Here is a 16,806-nt window from a genome sequence, read left to right on the forward strand (position 1 = left end):
GTCAAATATTACACCAAGGTTGCGAACAGTCTGGTTCAACCTCAGACAGTGGCCAGAGAAGAGGATAGAGTCAGTGGCTAGGGAACAGATTTTGAGGCAGTGTCTGAAGACAATGGCTTCGGTCTTCCCAATGTTTAACTGGAGGAAATTGTGGCTCATCCAAGACGAGATATCGGAAAAGCAGTCTGACAACAGTGAGGTAGTGGAGAGTCTAAGAGATGTGGTGGAGAGGGAGAGCTGGGTATTATCAGCATATATGTGTAAGCTGACCACATGTCTGCGAATTATGTCGCCAAGGGGCAGCATGCAGCTGAGGAAGAGGGGGGCCAAGGACAGATCCTTGGGGGACAACAGAGATAACAGCATGGGGTGGGAAGGAAAGCCACTGCAGTAGATTTTCCGGCTACCGTTGTATAGGTCAGAGTTGAATCAAGCAAGTGCAGTCCCACTCAGCCAGACAATGGAATAGAGGAGTTGGAAGACAATGGTGTGTTTGACTATGTCAAAGGCTGCAGAAAGGTCAAGAAGAATGAGAAAGGATAGTGCACCACAGCCACAGAGGATGTAATTTGTGACTTTGATTAGGGCTGTTTCAGTGCTGTGGCAGGGGCAGAAACCTGACCTAACAGCACTGTGGGAGCACCTTCACCACATGGACTGTCGCGGTTCAAGAAGAAAGCCCACCACCACCTTCTCAAGGGCAACTACAGATAGGCAATAAATGCTGGCCCTGCTAGCGATGCCCAAATCCCAAGAAGAATTTTTTTTTAAGTGTAAGTGCAGCCCGAGTCTGGAGTCAGGATCCACCCTAACACCCAATTGAACTACACACATTTAGCTTTGGTGCAAAAGTGTAGCTGCTTCACATCAAAGCTAAACTAGTAATATCAATGCTCCCTTAGATACATTATACAACCATTAACAATCTTATCGTTAATGTAATCAAATCAGTGAAGATGAACTGAGTTAAAGGAGGTAATTTCCTGAGTATGTGACGCGTGCTCGCGAGTTTCCGACATGTGCTGACTCCAGCTCAGGTTGTCAATCACCAACGCACGATGCAACATTAGCCCCCCAAGATATCTACTCCTGGAGATGCATCATGTCCCTTTTACAAAAGCTGTCGGGTTTAATCAGATAAATTAGAAAATGAGCAACAGTTAAACTCTTACAGAGGAATGCATGCTGATGCAGAAATTTCTAGAAATCAACGAGAACAGTAGGAACATAGAAACCTGATTATAGACTGAGAGGCTATTACTGTGAAATCTGCCAATAGCTTTGTTCTTCCTTTACAATGAAATGGATAAAGGACGAGGAATGTATAATTTGTATCCTATCGGAGGTCTGGTTACAGAGCGATACATGGTGTTCAATCAGAAAAATGTAAGAAGTCAAGTCACAAATATTTTTTAGGTTTCTGGACACATTTTTGCAAATCTATTATTTGCATATATCTGTGAATCTTCTTTCTGCAAATGTGAATTGTCTTAAATATTGTGTCCTGGCCAATATTTATCCTTCAACCAACATCACTAAAATCAGGTTTTCTGGTCATTATCACATTGCTGTTTGTGGGAGCTTGCTGTGCGCATTACAACAGTGACTACACTTCAACAGTACTTCATTGGCTGTAAAGCGCTTTTGGGTGTCCGGAGGTCGTGAAAGGTGCTGTATAAATGCAAGTCTTTCATTTAGATGGGAAGAGGAAGAGGTTGCTCTTCTTGGTTAGCCCTCCAGCTGCCCCTCAGGATCCAGGGACAAATCACACACAGGAATAGTCTATTAGTATTAAAGATACCAGAGGCAATGGAAGGAGCTTGGCTGATTTCCCTTTTAACAGCACAAGCTGCCCTTGATTCCGGTAGTTTCCGGTACAGTCTGCTATTGAGATAGAGTGCACAAGGTGTTGTGCCCATGACCACTGGATAATGAACGGCCTTGTGCTACTAGCTCTTAAACTGCCTTCTACTTTCAGTAAAGCCTCTATATCATGGCTACGGTGAACTTCTGCTCTTGAACAACTATTTAATGATGTCCGCAGACCGAGCTACAGGGAAAGGAAGTCAAATCAAAGAAGAGAGGCTCAGTAAAGCCAACTGCTCACAGCCTATCTTGGCAGTGGGATCACAAAATACATTCTCCACACAGGGTTCATTCACAAGGCCTCCCTAATCTCTTCACATCATAAAGAAAGGTGATGAACTGGCAGAGCAGAGTGACTGTGAGAGGAAATTGAATAATAATTTATGTTGTCAATGATTGCACCTCTCAGCATTAACCACTGGTGTGGGTCATATAGAGATGGTTATTGGATGATGTTGCATAGTTTCCCAGTCTATAGTCATTGTTACATTACTATATTAGATTGGTTTATGCTGTTTTTCCATCTACAAACATTTATTGAGTGTTTTTTCACTGAACTGTACAATGGCAAAGTTTCATTTTGGTAGCCATTTTGGGAAAGGCAAGGAACATTCAACAGTCAATAAAAAGGCTTGTATTTGTATACTACTTTATCCTGGATGGTGTCGAGCTTCTTGAATGTTAAAGCTGCATCCATCCAGGCAAGTGGAGAGTATTCCATCACATTCCTGACTTGTGCCTTGTAGGTGGTGGAGAGGCTTTGGGGAGTCAGGAGGTGTGAGACTCATCGCAGAATACCCAGCCTCTGACCTGCTCTTGTAGCCACAGTATTTATGTGGCTGGTCCAGTGGAGTTTTTGGTCAATGCTGTCCTCCAGGATGTTGATGGTGGGAATTTGGCGATGATAATGCCAGTGATTATCAAGGGACGATGGTTAGACTCTCTCGTGTTGGTGATGGTCGTTGCCTGGCACTTGTATGGCACAAATGTTACTTGCCAATTATCATCCCAAGCCTGGATGTTGTCCAGGTCTTGCTGGATGTGATCATGGACTGCTTCATTATCTGAGGGAATGCGAATGGAGCTGAACGCTGTGCAATCATCAGTGAACATCCCCACTTCTATGGCATTATTTAAGGAGCAGGCAAATTCTCCCAGTGTCCTGGCCAACATTCTTCCCTTAGCCAACTCCACTAAAAGCAGATTAACTATTCATTTATTTCATTTTCTGTTTGTGGGGCTTTGTATCCAAATCTCTGCTGCCTGTATCTTAACTCGCACCGTCCCATTCACCCCCATCACACCCTGTGCTCGCTGATCTACATTGGCTCCGGGTCCAGCAATATAAAATTCTCAAGCTTGTGTTCAAATCCCTCCATGGCCTTGCCCCATCCTATCTCTGTAACATCCTCCAGCCCTACAACTCTCCGAGAACTCTGTGTTCCTCCAATTCTGGCATCTTACGCATCCATGATTGCTTTTGCTCCGCCACTGGCGGCCGTGCCTTCAGCCGCCTAGGCCCTAAGCTCTGGAATTGCCTCCCTAAACCTTTCTGCCTCTCTAACTCACTCTCTTCCTTCAAGACAGTCCTTAAAACCTACTCCTATCCTAATATCTCCCTATGTGGCTTGGTGTCAAATTTTTGTCTGATATCGCTCCTGCAAAGCACCTAAAAACGTTTTACTCCATTAAAGGCGCTATATAAATGCAAGTTGTTGTTGCTCTGCTCAAATTGACTGCTGTGTTTGCCTACAAAACAACAGAGACTGTCATTTATTGGTTATGAAGCACTTGGAGACATAAGATAGTATTAATTGCAAGTTCTTTCTCGGCAACCCTTTCCGTGCCTCCTGCTCCCGCCTAGGTCAGCTGTGCTCCGGCTGGGGAGTACAGCCTCTGGAATTGCTCCTCATGGTGCTTTAGTGAGGATGGTGTGTAGACAGGCCTGTTTTCAAAAGACAGCTCAGTGCCCGTTGAGAGCAAATCATTCATTAGGTTTGATAATTTTTGTTAAATGTAGTTAAAGTGTTTAAACTGACACAGTTGACAGATATATGGGCAATGCAATATACCACCTTTAATGGGGGAAACACCCCGCAAGGTGGGTTACAGAAGATGCGGAAACAAAAATGTAAAAAACAAAAGGAATAAAGGATCAGACAATGAGCCACAGTGGGCGAGATGAGCAGAAGCTTGGTCAGAAAGATGGAGTTTGAAAAGGGTTTAGAGATGGGGAGAGGAGTAGAGAAGGAAAAGCGTTAAGGAAGGGAGTTCCAGAGAGTAGGGCTGAGGCCGCCTAAGGCTCTGCCAACAGTGGTGGGGGCCACCAGAAGGGAGTATCCCAGTCAGTAAAGCCAGCGGGAGCGGGGAAGGGAAGTAAGTCTGGAGGAGGCGGCAGGGGAAGGGTGGGGTGAGGCCGTGAAGGGGGTCTGAAGACCAGTGCAAGGATTTCAGATTCAAGGCAGTAGGGGACAGGGAGACAGTGTAGCTCAGCATGGACGCGGTGGGAGGGGGTGATGGCTGAGCGAGACAGTGCTGGAGGGGAGACTTCAAAAAAAGGTGCACAACCACTCTCAATAAAAACAACCGCAACCTTTATTCAAATAAGTTAATTTCTTTGAAAGACCGATCGGAATCCCAGTTCAAAGAACAACATAAATCAGCACAAACTATACATAGTACAGCAACAGCATTGCTGGGGCCTCTCCTTTTTGCATTAAAATTGCCTCATTAAGTGCCTTTATGATTCACTTTTGCTGGCTTCCCTGGCAGAAACTCACCCGGCACACAAACTGTTCTCTCCCACATCAAGGTCAGACAAGCTATCTCATCTCTACTAACAACAGTGACTGCACTGCCATGAACAAATCAATCTCATTACTTCTTCAGTGTTGCATGAAGCAAATTCGAACTGGAACAATGGGCTGCACGGCGTTACCAGGCTCTCAAATGTTACATCAGTTAATCTTGAAACGTTGGAATCGGGCGACAAACTTCAGCCGGTCTAAGTGGCAAGAGTGGTTTGTACTTTCACGGTTGTACTTCCATTTCAAACACTGGTTGCCCATTGCACTGAGTCACTACCAGCAGCCTCGTTTCACAGTTGCACAGGGGAGAGCAGTCTTCATAGTGTAGAGCGCGCTGGGGTAGAGCATAAAGATTTATACAACAAATGCAGACCTCTGGGGGAATTGCAGTGGGGAAGTTTACAAGTGTTGGAATTTACAAGGGAATTAGATGCACTGCTTGGTTTAACACATTGCCAACTGGGAACCAAGGATCCCAACACCTGTTTCAGACACCAAAGAATACCTTAATTTGGGGCTGATCCAAGTAAAGCAAGTCAGGTTGCAATTTCTATCCTTGCCTCTGGCCGCTGTTTCACCACTTCCTCCCTTCACCCACCATTGAGGTTCATGCCTTCAGCCAGGTAGGCCCCACTCCCTGGAATTTCCAGAACCCAGATAAGATCCCATTGCGCTATTCAAAGAAGAGCAAATGAGTTCTCCCTGTGTCCTGACAAACATTTATCTCAACCAACAGCTGATTTGGTCATTACCACATTGCTGTTTGTGGAAGCTTGCTGTGCGTAAATTTGCTGCCGTGTTTCATACATTACAACAGTGACTACACTTCAGAAAGTACTTCATTGGCTGTAAAGTGCTTTAGGACATCCTGAGGTCGTTTCTGCTGGACAGTTGTCCAAACATCAAGGTGTGATCCATGGAAAAGCCAAGTTGCTGCCAAAATGAAAGGCAAGTGCGTAGGCAATGATAGCAACAACAAAAAACAATTACCCACACTTCATTGAGCTACACGGCGCTACAGAAAAGAATCAAAGACTGAAGTAAGAAGTGAGAACAAGATAAGGATCGTTATTGTCTTTAGCGCTGCTAGGGCAGTTGGACGCCCTGGAAGCTCCCGTCAAGGAAAATCGTGCAGAGCCATGAGTCAAATGTGCGCCAGCATTCCCGAAACACTCTTCAGGCCTGTGAAGCTCAGTGGCAAGAACCTTCCGAGTGTAATTTACCCCAGAGGGTGCAAAGTTCAAAGAGAAAATCAGTCACTGTTATGGTTGATCTGTCAGCAGAGAAACCAAACTTGTCCGAAAGATCAGAGGGAGAAAACGTTCATGGTCGCACCTGAAGTCAAAGAATCTGGCACAGAAACATAGGAACAGGAGGAGGCCATTCAGCCCCTTCAGCCTGTCCCACCATTCAATTACATCATGGCTGAAATGTTCATTCCTGTATTCCTTTGAGTTACGATAAGTGAAGTTTAACTTTTACTAAACTCAAAATATAATTTTATCTTAGTAAACAGTTCTTTTGTTGAATGTAATTGAAGAGCGCTTCAATAGTGAATACATCCCTTGGAGATCCAGAAATTTAGAATTCCAACTTTCCCTTTAGATGGCTGCAGCAGTTCAAGAAGGTGGCTCACCACCATCTTCTCAGGGCAACGATGCCCACAATCCAAGAATGAATTTTTAAGAGGTTGGAGTCTGAGAAACACAGCGATCTCAGAGGGTTGTGGGGCTGGAGGAGGTTACAGGAGATAGGGAGCAGCGAGGTAATGGAGGGATTGGAACAGAAGGGTGAGAATTTTAAATTTGAGGCGTTGGAGGACCAGGAGCCGCCAATGTAATTTGGCGAGGACAGGGGTGATGGGCTAGCAGGACATGGCGTGGGATTTACAGCGACGCTAACATCCCACAGCAATTTCTGCGCTTTGCATATGCAGCCTGACTCAACGCTGAGCACCAAAGATTTTGCACAAGAAGTCTCGGACGCAGTAACAACGCTGGTTGCTGATTGGAGCGGAGCATGAACCAATCCTTCTCCACCAACAATCCTTCCCCACAACAAGTCACTTCCCGCGCCAAGTCACTTGCTGCAATGACTGTTCAACACCTCCTCAATCCCAGTTACTCCGTGCAGCACCTGAGCAGTTAAGTTCGACGCAAAAGTTATTCAGAAATCATCTTGTTTTTTTTCCAAAAGTCAGATTCCACGAGGCTTGTACTGAAATTGAGCTTGAAAGCCAAGACATTCCCTGCAATCAGTTAATTAACATCACTGGTACCAACGAACAAATAACGGGGATCAGCTTGTCAAGCTGGGTTGTCGCTCACACCGCCGTGTAACATTAGATGAAAACACTGTGTAATGATCCCAATGAGAGCCGCGAATGATGTTTTGAGTTGATCAGCGTCTTTTGCTTATGGTTGTTCCCAAGGCAACAGATGTAGTTTGAAAATAATGCAACATATCCCGATTTATCACACAGAAAATAAACACACATTAAGATTGCACAAGCTGGCTGCCGCCTCAGAGCCCCGCTCATTCTACCGTTACCATGACGAGCAGTACCGATAGATTATAGCCAATCTGTTACCTTGAATGCTTCTCTTGAAAAAGGCTTTGCAGCCTTCGCACGACCAGACTCCATAGTGATAGCCTGAGGCATAATCGCTGCACACCGCACAGTACCGTGTCTCCTTGCTCGACTCTAACGCGCCGGCTGACGGGCTGCTTTGTTCACTGGTGCTGGATAGATGGTCATTAACTCGTTGGCGTCGATTGTCGCTGTTAATCCTGCAGATTCACAACAGAGTGCAAGGACAGGATGAGAAACAGCACACGAGGAGATACAAGGAGGCCTCGGGGAACTGCGTTCCCACCTCGTACACAACATGCATTCTCAGCAGCGCTTGCTGGAATGTGAATCAGTCATTTTGTCTATACCGATTGCTTCAGTTAACGGGTTTTATCCTTCTTCAGTTCAATTTTTGGTCGATTTTTTTTACAGACTCAACAGTGTAATAGTGCCCGCAAAGGACTCAGCATTGTGAGATGCCAATAGAACAGTCTAAAATCAATGAAAAGACAGGTAAAAATGAATACACAGAAATATATGGAACTTATCATAGAATCATACAGCACAGAAGGCGGCCATTTGGCTCTTTGAAAGAAGATCCAATTAATCCCACTCCCCCCTCTTTCCCCATAGCCTTGCAATTTTTTCCTTTTCAAGTACTTATCCAATTCCCTTTTGAAAGTTACTATTGAATCTGCTTCCACCACCCTTTCAGGCAGTGCATTCAAGAGCATAACAACTCATTACGTAAAAAAAATTGTCCTCATCTCCCCCCTGGTTCTTTTGCCAATTATCTTAATCCTGTGTCCTCTGATTACCGGCCCTCCTGCTAGTGGAAACAGTTTCTCTGTATCTACTCTATCAAAACACTTCATAAGTTACAACACAGAAATAGTCCATTCAGCCCAGCCAGTCCATGTCGGTGTTTACCCTCCACACAAGCAAATAATCCTAATCACATTTACCTGCCCTGTTCCCATATCTCTTCATTCCCCTTTACTTTCAACCAGCTCTCCAATCTAATCTTGAATGTTGACATAGTTTCTGCCTCAACCACTAACCCTGGAAGTGAATTCCACAGCCTCACAACTATATGTGAAGAAGTTTCTCCTGCTCTCTGTTCTAACTCTCTAACATTTAATCTTGTATCTATGGCCTCTTGTTCTTGAACCCTCAACTACTGGAAACGGTCTGCTTCTATCTACCCTGTCCCATCCTTTCATAATTTTAAAAACATCTGGTATATAGCCCTGTAATCTGGGTTGTTTTAACGAAGAAAAACCCAGATTTTCAAGTCCTTGTATTTGTATTTCCTCGTACCAATCAGTATCCTAGTACATTGTACCCTCTTTAGAGCCTCAACTTTTTACAAGCAAATTCAATCCTATAGATACTATAGTAAAGAGAATGCAGGCTGGGTGCAAATGGTGGATCAAAACTCAAACCCACTCGCTCCTGACCTGAGGTCCAGGAGGTTTATGGCACCAGATGTAAATCACCTGTACACATCCCAAAAAAAGAAATGGACTGTGTGAATGAAGAGGATTGGATATTAGTGATAAACTTGCAGCATTTAAAGGAGTAAGGGAAAGCAGAATGACATTAGAACACCATTCACTGTCACTGTCTTCCTTCAAACAAGGACAATTCGGAGAGACAGGGTCCAAAATAGTTAAGAACTTAATGAACGGGAGGAGGCCAATCAGCCCCTCGAGCCTGTTCTGCCATTCAATTAGATCATGGTTGATTTGCACCTCAACCCCATTTACCCACATTTGCTCCAGAGCTAACAAAGATCTATTGATCTCAGTCTTGCAAGCTCCAATTGGCCCAGCCTCCAAAGCCTTTTAGAGGCGAGAGGTCCAGATTTCCACTACCCTCTGTGTGAAAAAATGCTTCCTGATTTCACTCCTGAATGGCCTGTCTCTAATTTTAAGATTATGTCCCCTTGTTCTGGATTCCCCCACCAGAGGAAATAGATTCTCTGTATCCACCCTATCGAATCCTTACATCATTTTAAATACCTCGATCAGATCAGCCACCAACCTTCTAAACTCAAGGAAATACAACCTAGGTTTATGCATGAACAACATAATTTAACTCTTTAAGTCCCAAAATCAGCATCAGAAATGCGCGGAATTAGCCAACTCGTGCTATGGTTTCTGGAGCAGAGTAAGATTCCCGGTTGACGTTTCTCTTACATAGCTATTCATTTACGTTCTAGAGGGACTACACTACCCTCAGAGGCCCATTTCCATGGAGACAATAATGCCTGTTCCTAGTGTTTTGATGACTACTTTGCTTTTGTGCCAATGTTATGTTTGTCAACATGGATAAAACAATTATTCTTGGACTGCTTTTACATTGGGTGTGCAGAAGAAGCTGGAAAACCTAATGCCAGTCACAAAGAGTATCTACTAAGTTTGAAACCCTGACAACAAAATTCCAAACTTGTGTTGGCGAAACGGCAAATAAGCTCGCGGCCCATGCACCCCCAACCCCACACCAGTCCACTGAGTGAGCTGTTGGAACAAAAAGAAAATGGTGGAAATCCAAAACCAAACCAGAAAACACTGGAGACACTCAGCCGGTCAGGCAGGATCCGTTGTGAGAACACAAGTCAGGTCAAGTTTCGGGTCTGGGACCCTTCCTCAGAACTGGAGGATGTTGTAGATGGACAGCATTTAGGAAGGAATAGAACAAAGGGAAAGAGGAAAGGAAGAAGGGGAGGGGAAGAAGCACACACACAACACAGGAAAAGAAATAGAATGAGCTGCAAAGTGCTTGGGTAGCGATGGTTAAATGGCAGATGGGAGATGTGCAGGGGACAAACGGAGGCATTTTGACAGAAATGAAAGACAAATACAATATAGAGTGTGAGAAGAGCTAAAAGGTGGATAGGCAAGTAGAATGGGAAGCATGAAAAAAAGCAGCAAAGCAGAGCAGGCTCCAGCAGCCCAGAAATAAAAGCAGGTCAACACCAAGGGTGATGATCACCGCGGCGGCGGGGGTCCCCACCCCAAGCACCAACCCACTCAGCTCCTCCACCCCTGGAAACACTGGCACACCCATCCTACACTGTACCAGCACCTACTGCCAGAGAGAAAGTGAGCTACAGTTAAGGTTCAATGTTACTAAAGTCCAAGTTACAGAGAATTTTACAGAACAGAAACAGGCCACTCGGACCAACTAGTCTGTGCTGGTGTTTATGCTCCACAGAAGCTTCCTCTCACCTTATTTATCTCACCCTATCAACAGATCCTTCTATTCCTTTTTCCTTTGTGTACTAATCTAGCTTGCTGTTAAATGCATCGATGCTATTCGCCTCAACCACTCCATGTTGTAGTGAGTTCCATATTCTAACCATTCTCTGAGTAAAGAAATTTCTTCTGAATTCTTCATTGGATTTATAAGTGTCTATCCTATATTTATGGCTCCTAGTTTTGGATTGCCCCACAAGTAGAAACATCTTCTCTACGTCTACCCTATCGAACCCCTTCATAATTTTAAAAAGCTCTATCAGGTCACCCCTCAGCCTTCTATTTTCTAGAGAAAAGAGCCCTAGCCTGTTCTGGCTTTCTATATACTTAATATTCAATATCAAGGCTAAAGGGCTACAACATGTCTGGTAGAATACTTTAAATGAACGTTAATTCCTTATGACAATAGGAACACTGAGACTGAATATAACTGCTTTTCTATCAGGTTATTTTGCTGCTGCCTCCCTGCTCATGGATTTCTGGTTCTCACACAGCTGGCGGCAACCTTGATGCAACCAGTCTACACTCATTAAGGCCCATTGCTGGACGAACAGCACTAGCACAGGTCTCAGGCAACAGTAAAACAGATTTCAGGAAGGAAAACCTCAGACATCGAGTGTCTGCACACACAGCAGGAGAACAGATCGGTTGCCCCATGAATATCTCAACAGTTTACCCCTTTCACTGAGCAAATATTGTTGAGGGCAACAGGGTGGTGACTGATGTATGCCGAGCTGCTCCTCACAACATACGGCCGCTGGTGTAAGTGAAGGTGAGAAATACTTGGCAAAAAACTACAGTATCCATTGAAATGTGTATTTGAGAAGTTAGGGCTTTGTTTCACTAGAGCGCATGAGGTTAAGGGGAGGTCGTCAAGATAATGAAGGGTTCTGATAAGGTAAATAATTGCTTGTAAAAGAAGAATATTATAAGGTATGAGGAGAGAACAGGAGAGTGGGATTAGACTGGTTTAGCTATTAAAGGGTATGGGGAGTGAGCTGGAGAGTGGGATTAGACTGGATGGGATATTAAACAGACAGGGGAGTGAGCATGAGAGTGGGATTGGATGGGATATTAAAGGGTACGGAGAGTGAACAGGTGAGTGTGATTAGACTGGATGTGATATTAAAGAGTATGGGGAGTGAGCAGAAAAGTGAGATTACTCTGGGTGAGATATCAAAGTATATGAGGTGTGAGCAAGAGAGGGATTAGACTTGGTGGGATGTTAAAGGGAATGGGGAGTGAGGAAGAGAGTGGGATTAGACTGGGTGGGATGTTAAAGGGAATGGGGAGTGAGGAGGAGAGTGGAATTAGACTGGGTGGGATGTTAAAGGGAATGGGGAGTGAGGAGGAGAGTGGAATTAGATTGGGTGGGATGTTAAAGGGAATGGGGAGTGAGGAGGAGAGTGGGATTAGATTGGGTGGCTCATGTGGATAAAAACACCAGCGCAGAGTTGATAGGCCAAATGGCCGGTTTGTGTGTTAGAACATTCTAGGATTCTAAATTCACAGGCAGAATATTTTCCTTCAGACACCTTGTTATAAAGTACACTGTAATATTGTGTTTTTGATTTGATGATCTTGAAACTAATTCTGGGCCCCATTCTCAAAACATTTGCAGAATCAATTTCTATCCATGTCAATCCTGGCATCTTACTGAAAAAGCACTGGACACTGGCAGGTTTATTTACTTTTATCGAGGTTTCTCGGGGTAGGGTTTATTTTTCTCCTTGGCCTGATGCCAACTTGCTCTCCTGAAGGTGCCGACTTCTCGTCGGTCTGAGCAGGCCCGTTTCCTGGTACAGGCTCCCGCTCCCAGTGGGACAGGCTGTGCGCCAGGAGGAGACCATTGAAAAATGTACCCAATAGTTGTGTGGATGTCAGGTGCCACCCGGTACCTCAGCCAAGAATCTATTCTTCATGTGTGGGCCCAGACAGCGAGTGTTGGTGGGTTATTGACCCACCCAGGGCATCAACACCAAGTCTGCTCTTGTTCCAACCTCATCTCCACACACAATTGTCTCCAACAGGGAGATGGTGATCTGGCCGATATCCCCCACCCACCCCCAGCCCAGCGGAACTGAGGCTGATTGTATCACCCATACTTCCATCCTGGCCTGAGATCAGCACAGGCTGGGGATCGAGTGCGGGAGCTCCTGCATGGCTTCGTTAAGCAGCTGAGTCAACAGGAAGGGCTGGGGGGCCTGAGCAGGCTCACGGTGCTGGCTTCCCACTACCACAGCCAGAGGGTGGGCTGGCTGAGGGGCTGCATGCAGGCCTGTCCCTACAATTCCTGACACAGCGACCGGCAGATCTGGGCCCCTGGGGAAGCACAGAGTGCAGGCCAAGTGCTTCTTCACATGAAGAAAAGGAAAATGCAATGGGAGAGGTCAGCTTGGGGCTCGCCCAGCACACTCTGGAGGGGCTGGTGAGGGGGCAGCAGTGGAGGAGGGAGTTCCCCAATAACAGGCTTCACAATCAATGGGAAGGCGCTCATAGTGAAGAGAGGGGTAAAAGAGGGAGAATAAATAAAAAGAAATAATAATATTACATCAGCACTGATCAGCACTGCGCTTGGAATGTTTATAGGCAAGCTATTACTCAACCGTATTCACTGCCTTTCTATTTTCTACCACATGCTCCTTGGTTACGGTTTTTTCTGTACTTCCCAAGGAATTTGTTTTCTCCCTGCCCAGGTCCACCAGGGAATTTCCACCTTACCCTCTGAAGTGCAGACATGGACTGACAAGAGAGTGAAACAGAAATCAACTGTTACCACTCCCATCACCGACAGGTGATCTCACTACACCAAACAGTTTCTCAAACAGCCTGGTCAGGATGAATCCTAGAATCACACAGCACAGAAGGAGGCCATACGGCCCATGGTGCCTGTGCCTGCTCTGTGAACGAGCTCTCCAATTAGCCCCACTCCCCGGCTCATTCCCCATCACCCTGCAAATTTATCCTTTTCAAGTATTTATCCAATTACCTTTTGAAAGTTCCTATTGAATCTGTTTTCACCAGCCTTTCAGGCAGTGCATTCCAGATCATAACAACTCGCTGTGTAAAAAGAACATTTCTCTGCATCTCCCCTCTGGTTCTTTTGCCAATAATCTTAAAGCTGTGTCCTCTGGTTACCGACCCTCCTGCCAGTGGAAACAGCTTCTCCATTTCTACTTTATCAAAACCCTTCATGCCACAGAGCTTTTTTTTAAAGAAAAAATACACGTTCGGCATTGTGTTGTTCACAGGATTGGTATTGAAAATATTGATTGCGCAATTTAAATGAAACACAACAGTGACAACAGCGGTCCGAGTGTGTGTAAATGGAAACTTGCCTCAACATGTTGAGAGAAATAGCAATAATAGAAAAACCTGTATCTAATATATTTGGGCTACAAATCACCTCCTGCTGTCATTTATGTAGAGGCCAGTGGGTTTGAATCCTTCCCTGCTCATACCAGACCAGTGTACATTTCTGAAATGCGTCTCCTTGACCAGTATGGAGGGCTTATAAACTTTGTAATGCTTTAAACTCCTGAGCGCTGTTAAAAAAGTTATATTTCGGGACACATCAAATGATCAATATTCACTGATATCGTCTAATGCCGCAGAGTGGATTTGTACAGATTTTACACCAATGCACCCCGTTTGCCAGAGAATAAAAGGGTTTTCTTCCCAGGGTTTATCTCTTACTATAACGCCCCTACACCATGGAGTGTGCCCGCTGTGTAACTCTACATTTGGGGCTGTGTGAAATTTTAGTCAGTTCTGAGGTTTCTCGGCTGAGCTCAGTCTTGACCCGGGTCAATTTACGGTGCTAACAGCATCGAATTTCGGGGGTGGGTGGGGAGGCGAGTCTGGACTACACAGCTGCACTCACTACGTGCTCGGTAGCCTTCCAAAGCAACAGCAGCGCAAGGAATACAAAACAGTGGAACATATCCCGCAATTTTTTTTCTCCTCTCCTGAAGGCTAATGGTTTTGGGTCTATTTTTTCAAGGAACCTGATAAGCCCAAAGCTGATTGAATGCTCTGCTTCCTCCGACAGATTTACTGCACAGCCAGTCTTGACATCACCTAGAAACTCCAATCAAAAGTTAAACTATTCAGAGGTTTCATTGTGCTATCAGGTATTCGATTGTAGTGCAACTTTGTGCAATTAAGATCGGACCCAAATTCCAGAAACTGTAGCTACGTTACAAGCAACTTCAGATATCTATACAATAAATCCGGGGCACACCCAAAACTGAACCAGCCCGCCAGCCAGATTCACTCAATGCAGGGGGGGAAACTGCGTAGCCTGAACTAAAAATAAGGCAGAGCTAAACGTGGCAAGCAGTGAATGAAGCGAGATGCACCTCATAAAACCGTATCAAACATCACACGTTGCACAGGGAATAAAAACTGTTATGTCCGAACGTAGCACTTCAGCATCACTCCCGAGCACAACAGCAGACTTTGAGGTAACGATGCAAAGTTCAAGGGGATCGGCTGAAAGTTCTGCCGTTCCCTCCCCCACCCAGATACAGTGGCTGTCGGCTGCAAGGATAGCAGAGAAAAGTAGGCACCTTACCTGTAAAAGGTGGAAGGGGGGGCCTCCCGCAGCCCAAAGCTGCTGCAGCTGCTCTGCTCGTTTTCCACGTAGTATGGGACCTGTTGCCCATGGGCAACGAAGGAAGAGAGCTGGGGTGCCGTCTGTAAAAAGACCAGCGGGCTCGGAGACATGCTGTTGAGGGAGTGAAGACCTCCAATGTTGCTGGAACCATGTGAGTCAGTGGAGCCTGCATAGCTGAGACTGGCCGGGTTGTACAAGGTAGCTGCAGCAGCAAACTCATAACCACCTTCTGGGTAATTCATCGTTCCTGCTCGATTTTTTTCCACATAGATTTCATTCAGAGGTCCATCGCCACTTATAGGTAACTGTAGAGTTTGCCTGCCAAAAGTGTCCAAATCGCTAGCCTGAATCTTCTGCAGCAAAGCAATTGCAGGTGATTTGTGATGGAGTGGAATTGCCATGACCAGCATCCAGGGAGGGGAAAAAAAACAAAGGCCAACACAGCTCTCAGTGTCACTGCCTGATACTGTCGCCTGTAGGATCGCACTTCATATCAATTGACCAGCCTAGAGAGAAAGAAAACCGCACAGTCAGGGGAGGACGAGTACTACAGCGCTCATTACTGATGACAGCACTTCACAAGCACTCCGACTGCTCTGCTCCTGTGCGTGAAGAGGAGGAGGATACGAGTGAGAGAGTGCAGGGAGAGGAACAAAATCAAACTTCAGACCAAGTCCTTCTCATCTGAACTAATAAGCATTACAAAGGTATTGGCAGCTAGCCAGAAAAAGGCTGTTTTTACATTGGCACTAGTTTTATGTTTCACGACAGGCATACACACTGTTAAAGTGAGACAGAATCAATGCTTCACAAAACATTAAAGTCTCTTTTACATGCGTGCCTTTCTCAGGCTGTGCTTCTGTAACTACAGCACTAGGAGAGAGAAAAGATCCTGGTTTTTTTCCGCTACCTCACCTGCAAAGCTGTTCACCGAAAAGTACGAAACCAGGAAAGGTGTCACGGTCCCAAAACTAATCCCACTCAATCGCCCGCTCGCTCACACACCTGTCCTACTCTCCCTTAAATTTCTCCACCCCGTGTGCCTCCCTGGGCAGTCAACCCCACAGGTTCTGAGCACCTCCTCTAGGCTTTGAGCCCTGGTCCTAGAGCTTGAGGCAATTAGAAGCCAAATCTAAACAATGCTCTTTTCAGCGTACACCCGTGACAAATCAGAACAATCTGAGATGGTGCGTTAATAAATTGTCGAGCAGTTTTCAAAGTTTCCCCTGAATTCTTCCCCTTTCTCAGTCCTATGTACCTGAGTCTTTCTCTGCTACAGCGCACTCTTGCCATGAATTGTTTTCTTCCATGTGTAACGTTACTGGTCAAGTCTTAAAGTGGCCGGAGTTTCAAAGGATGATTTATTAGTTATATAATAGCGTCAATAAATCATCAACAAAAAATCTGTTAAAAAGAGGTGTGCTGTCTTATTTATCTTTTAAACCCCCAGCAACATCTACAACCACCTGGTGTCACACCAGGGGCAGCAGGAATTCCAGCCCAGTGCAGAGCTCGGCAACAAAAGACCCACCTTTACTAAGCTTCATTTAAGCGGGCCCTTTTGATGACATGGTCCGCTGCTAGAGGTTAAAACACTTGTGTTCAAACAGGGCTGTTTCCCATCCATTGCGCCAGGCAGATTCATTATACGAGCTGCTATGGTGAGGTGGAGACGGGGCGGGG

At 45.4% G+C, this 16,806-nt stretch overlaps 1 protein-coding gene across 1 annotated transcript in view; it reads right to left on the reverse strand.

Annotated features, from left to right (window-relative positions):
- esr1 (estrogen receptor 1) overlaps positions 1-15,672 on the reverse strand; it is a 576,183-nt gene extending 560,511 nt beyond the window's left edge. Inside the window, exons 1-2 of the mRNA XM_085977844.1 lie at positions 15,082-15,672; positions 7,264-7,463 (exon numbers count right to left, since the gene is read on the reverse strand). Of these exons, the coding sequence (XP_085833970.1) occupies positions 7,264-7,463; positions 15,082-15,533 (652 nt within the window). The 5' untranslated portion in view covers positions 15,534-15,672. The remainder of the gene's footprint in view (positions 1-7,263; positions 7,464-15,081) is intronic.
- Between the last annotated feature and the right edge of the window lie 1,134 nt (positions 15,673-16,806).

Source organism: Somniosus microcephalus, chromosome 3 (genome assembly GCF_052327205.1).
Source record: "Somniosus microcephalus isolate GS21.2 chromosome 3, FLI_Smic_1.0, whole genome shotgun sequence".
Taxonomy (NCBI): domain Eukaryota; kingdom Metazoa; phylum Chordata; class Chondrichthyes; order Squaliformes; family Somniosidae; genus Somniosus; species Somniosus microcephalus.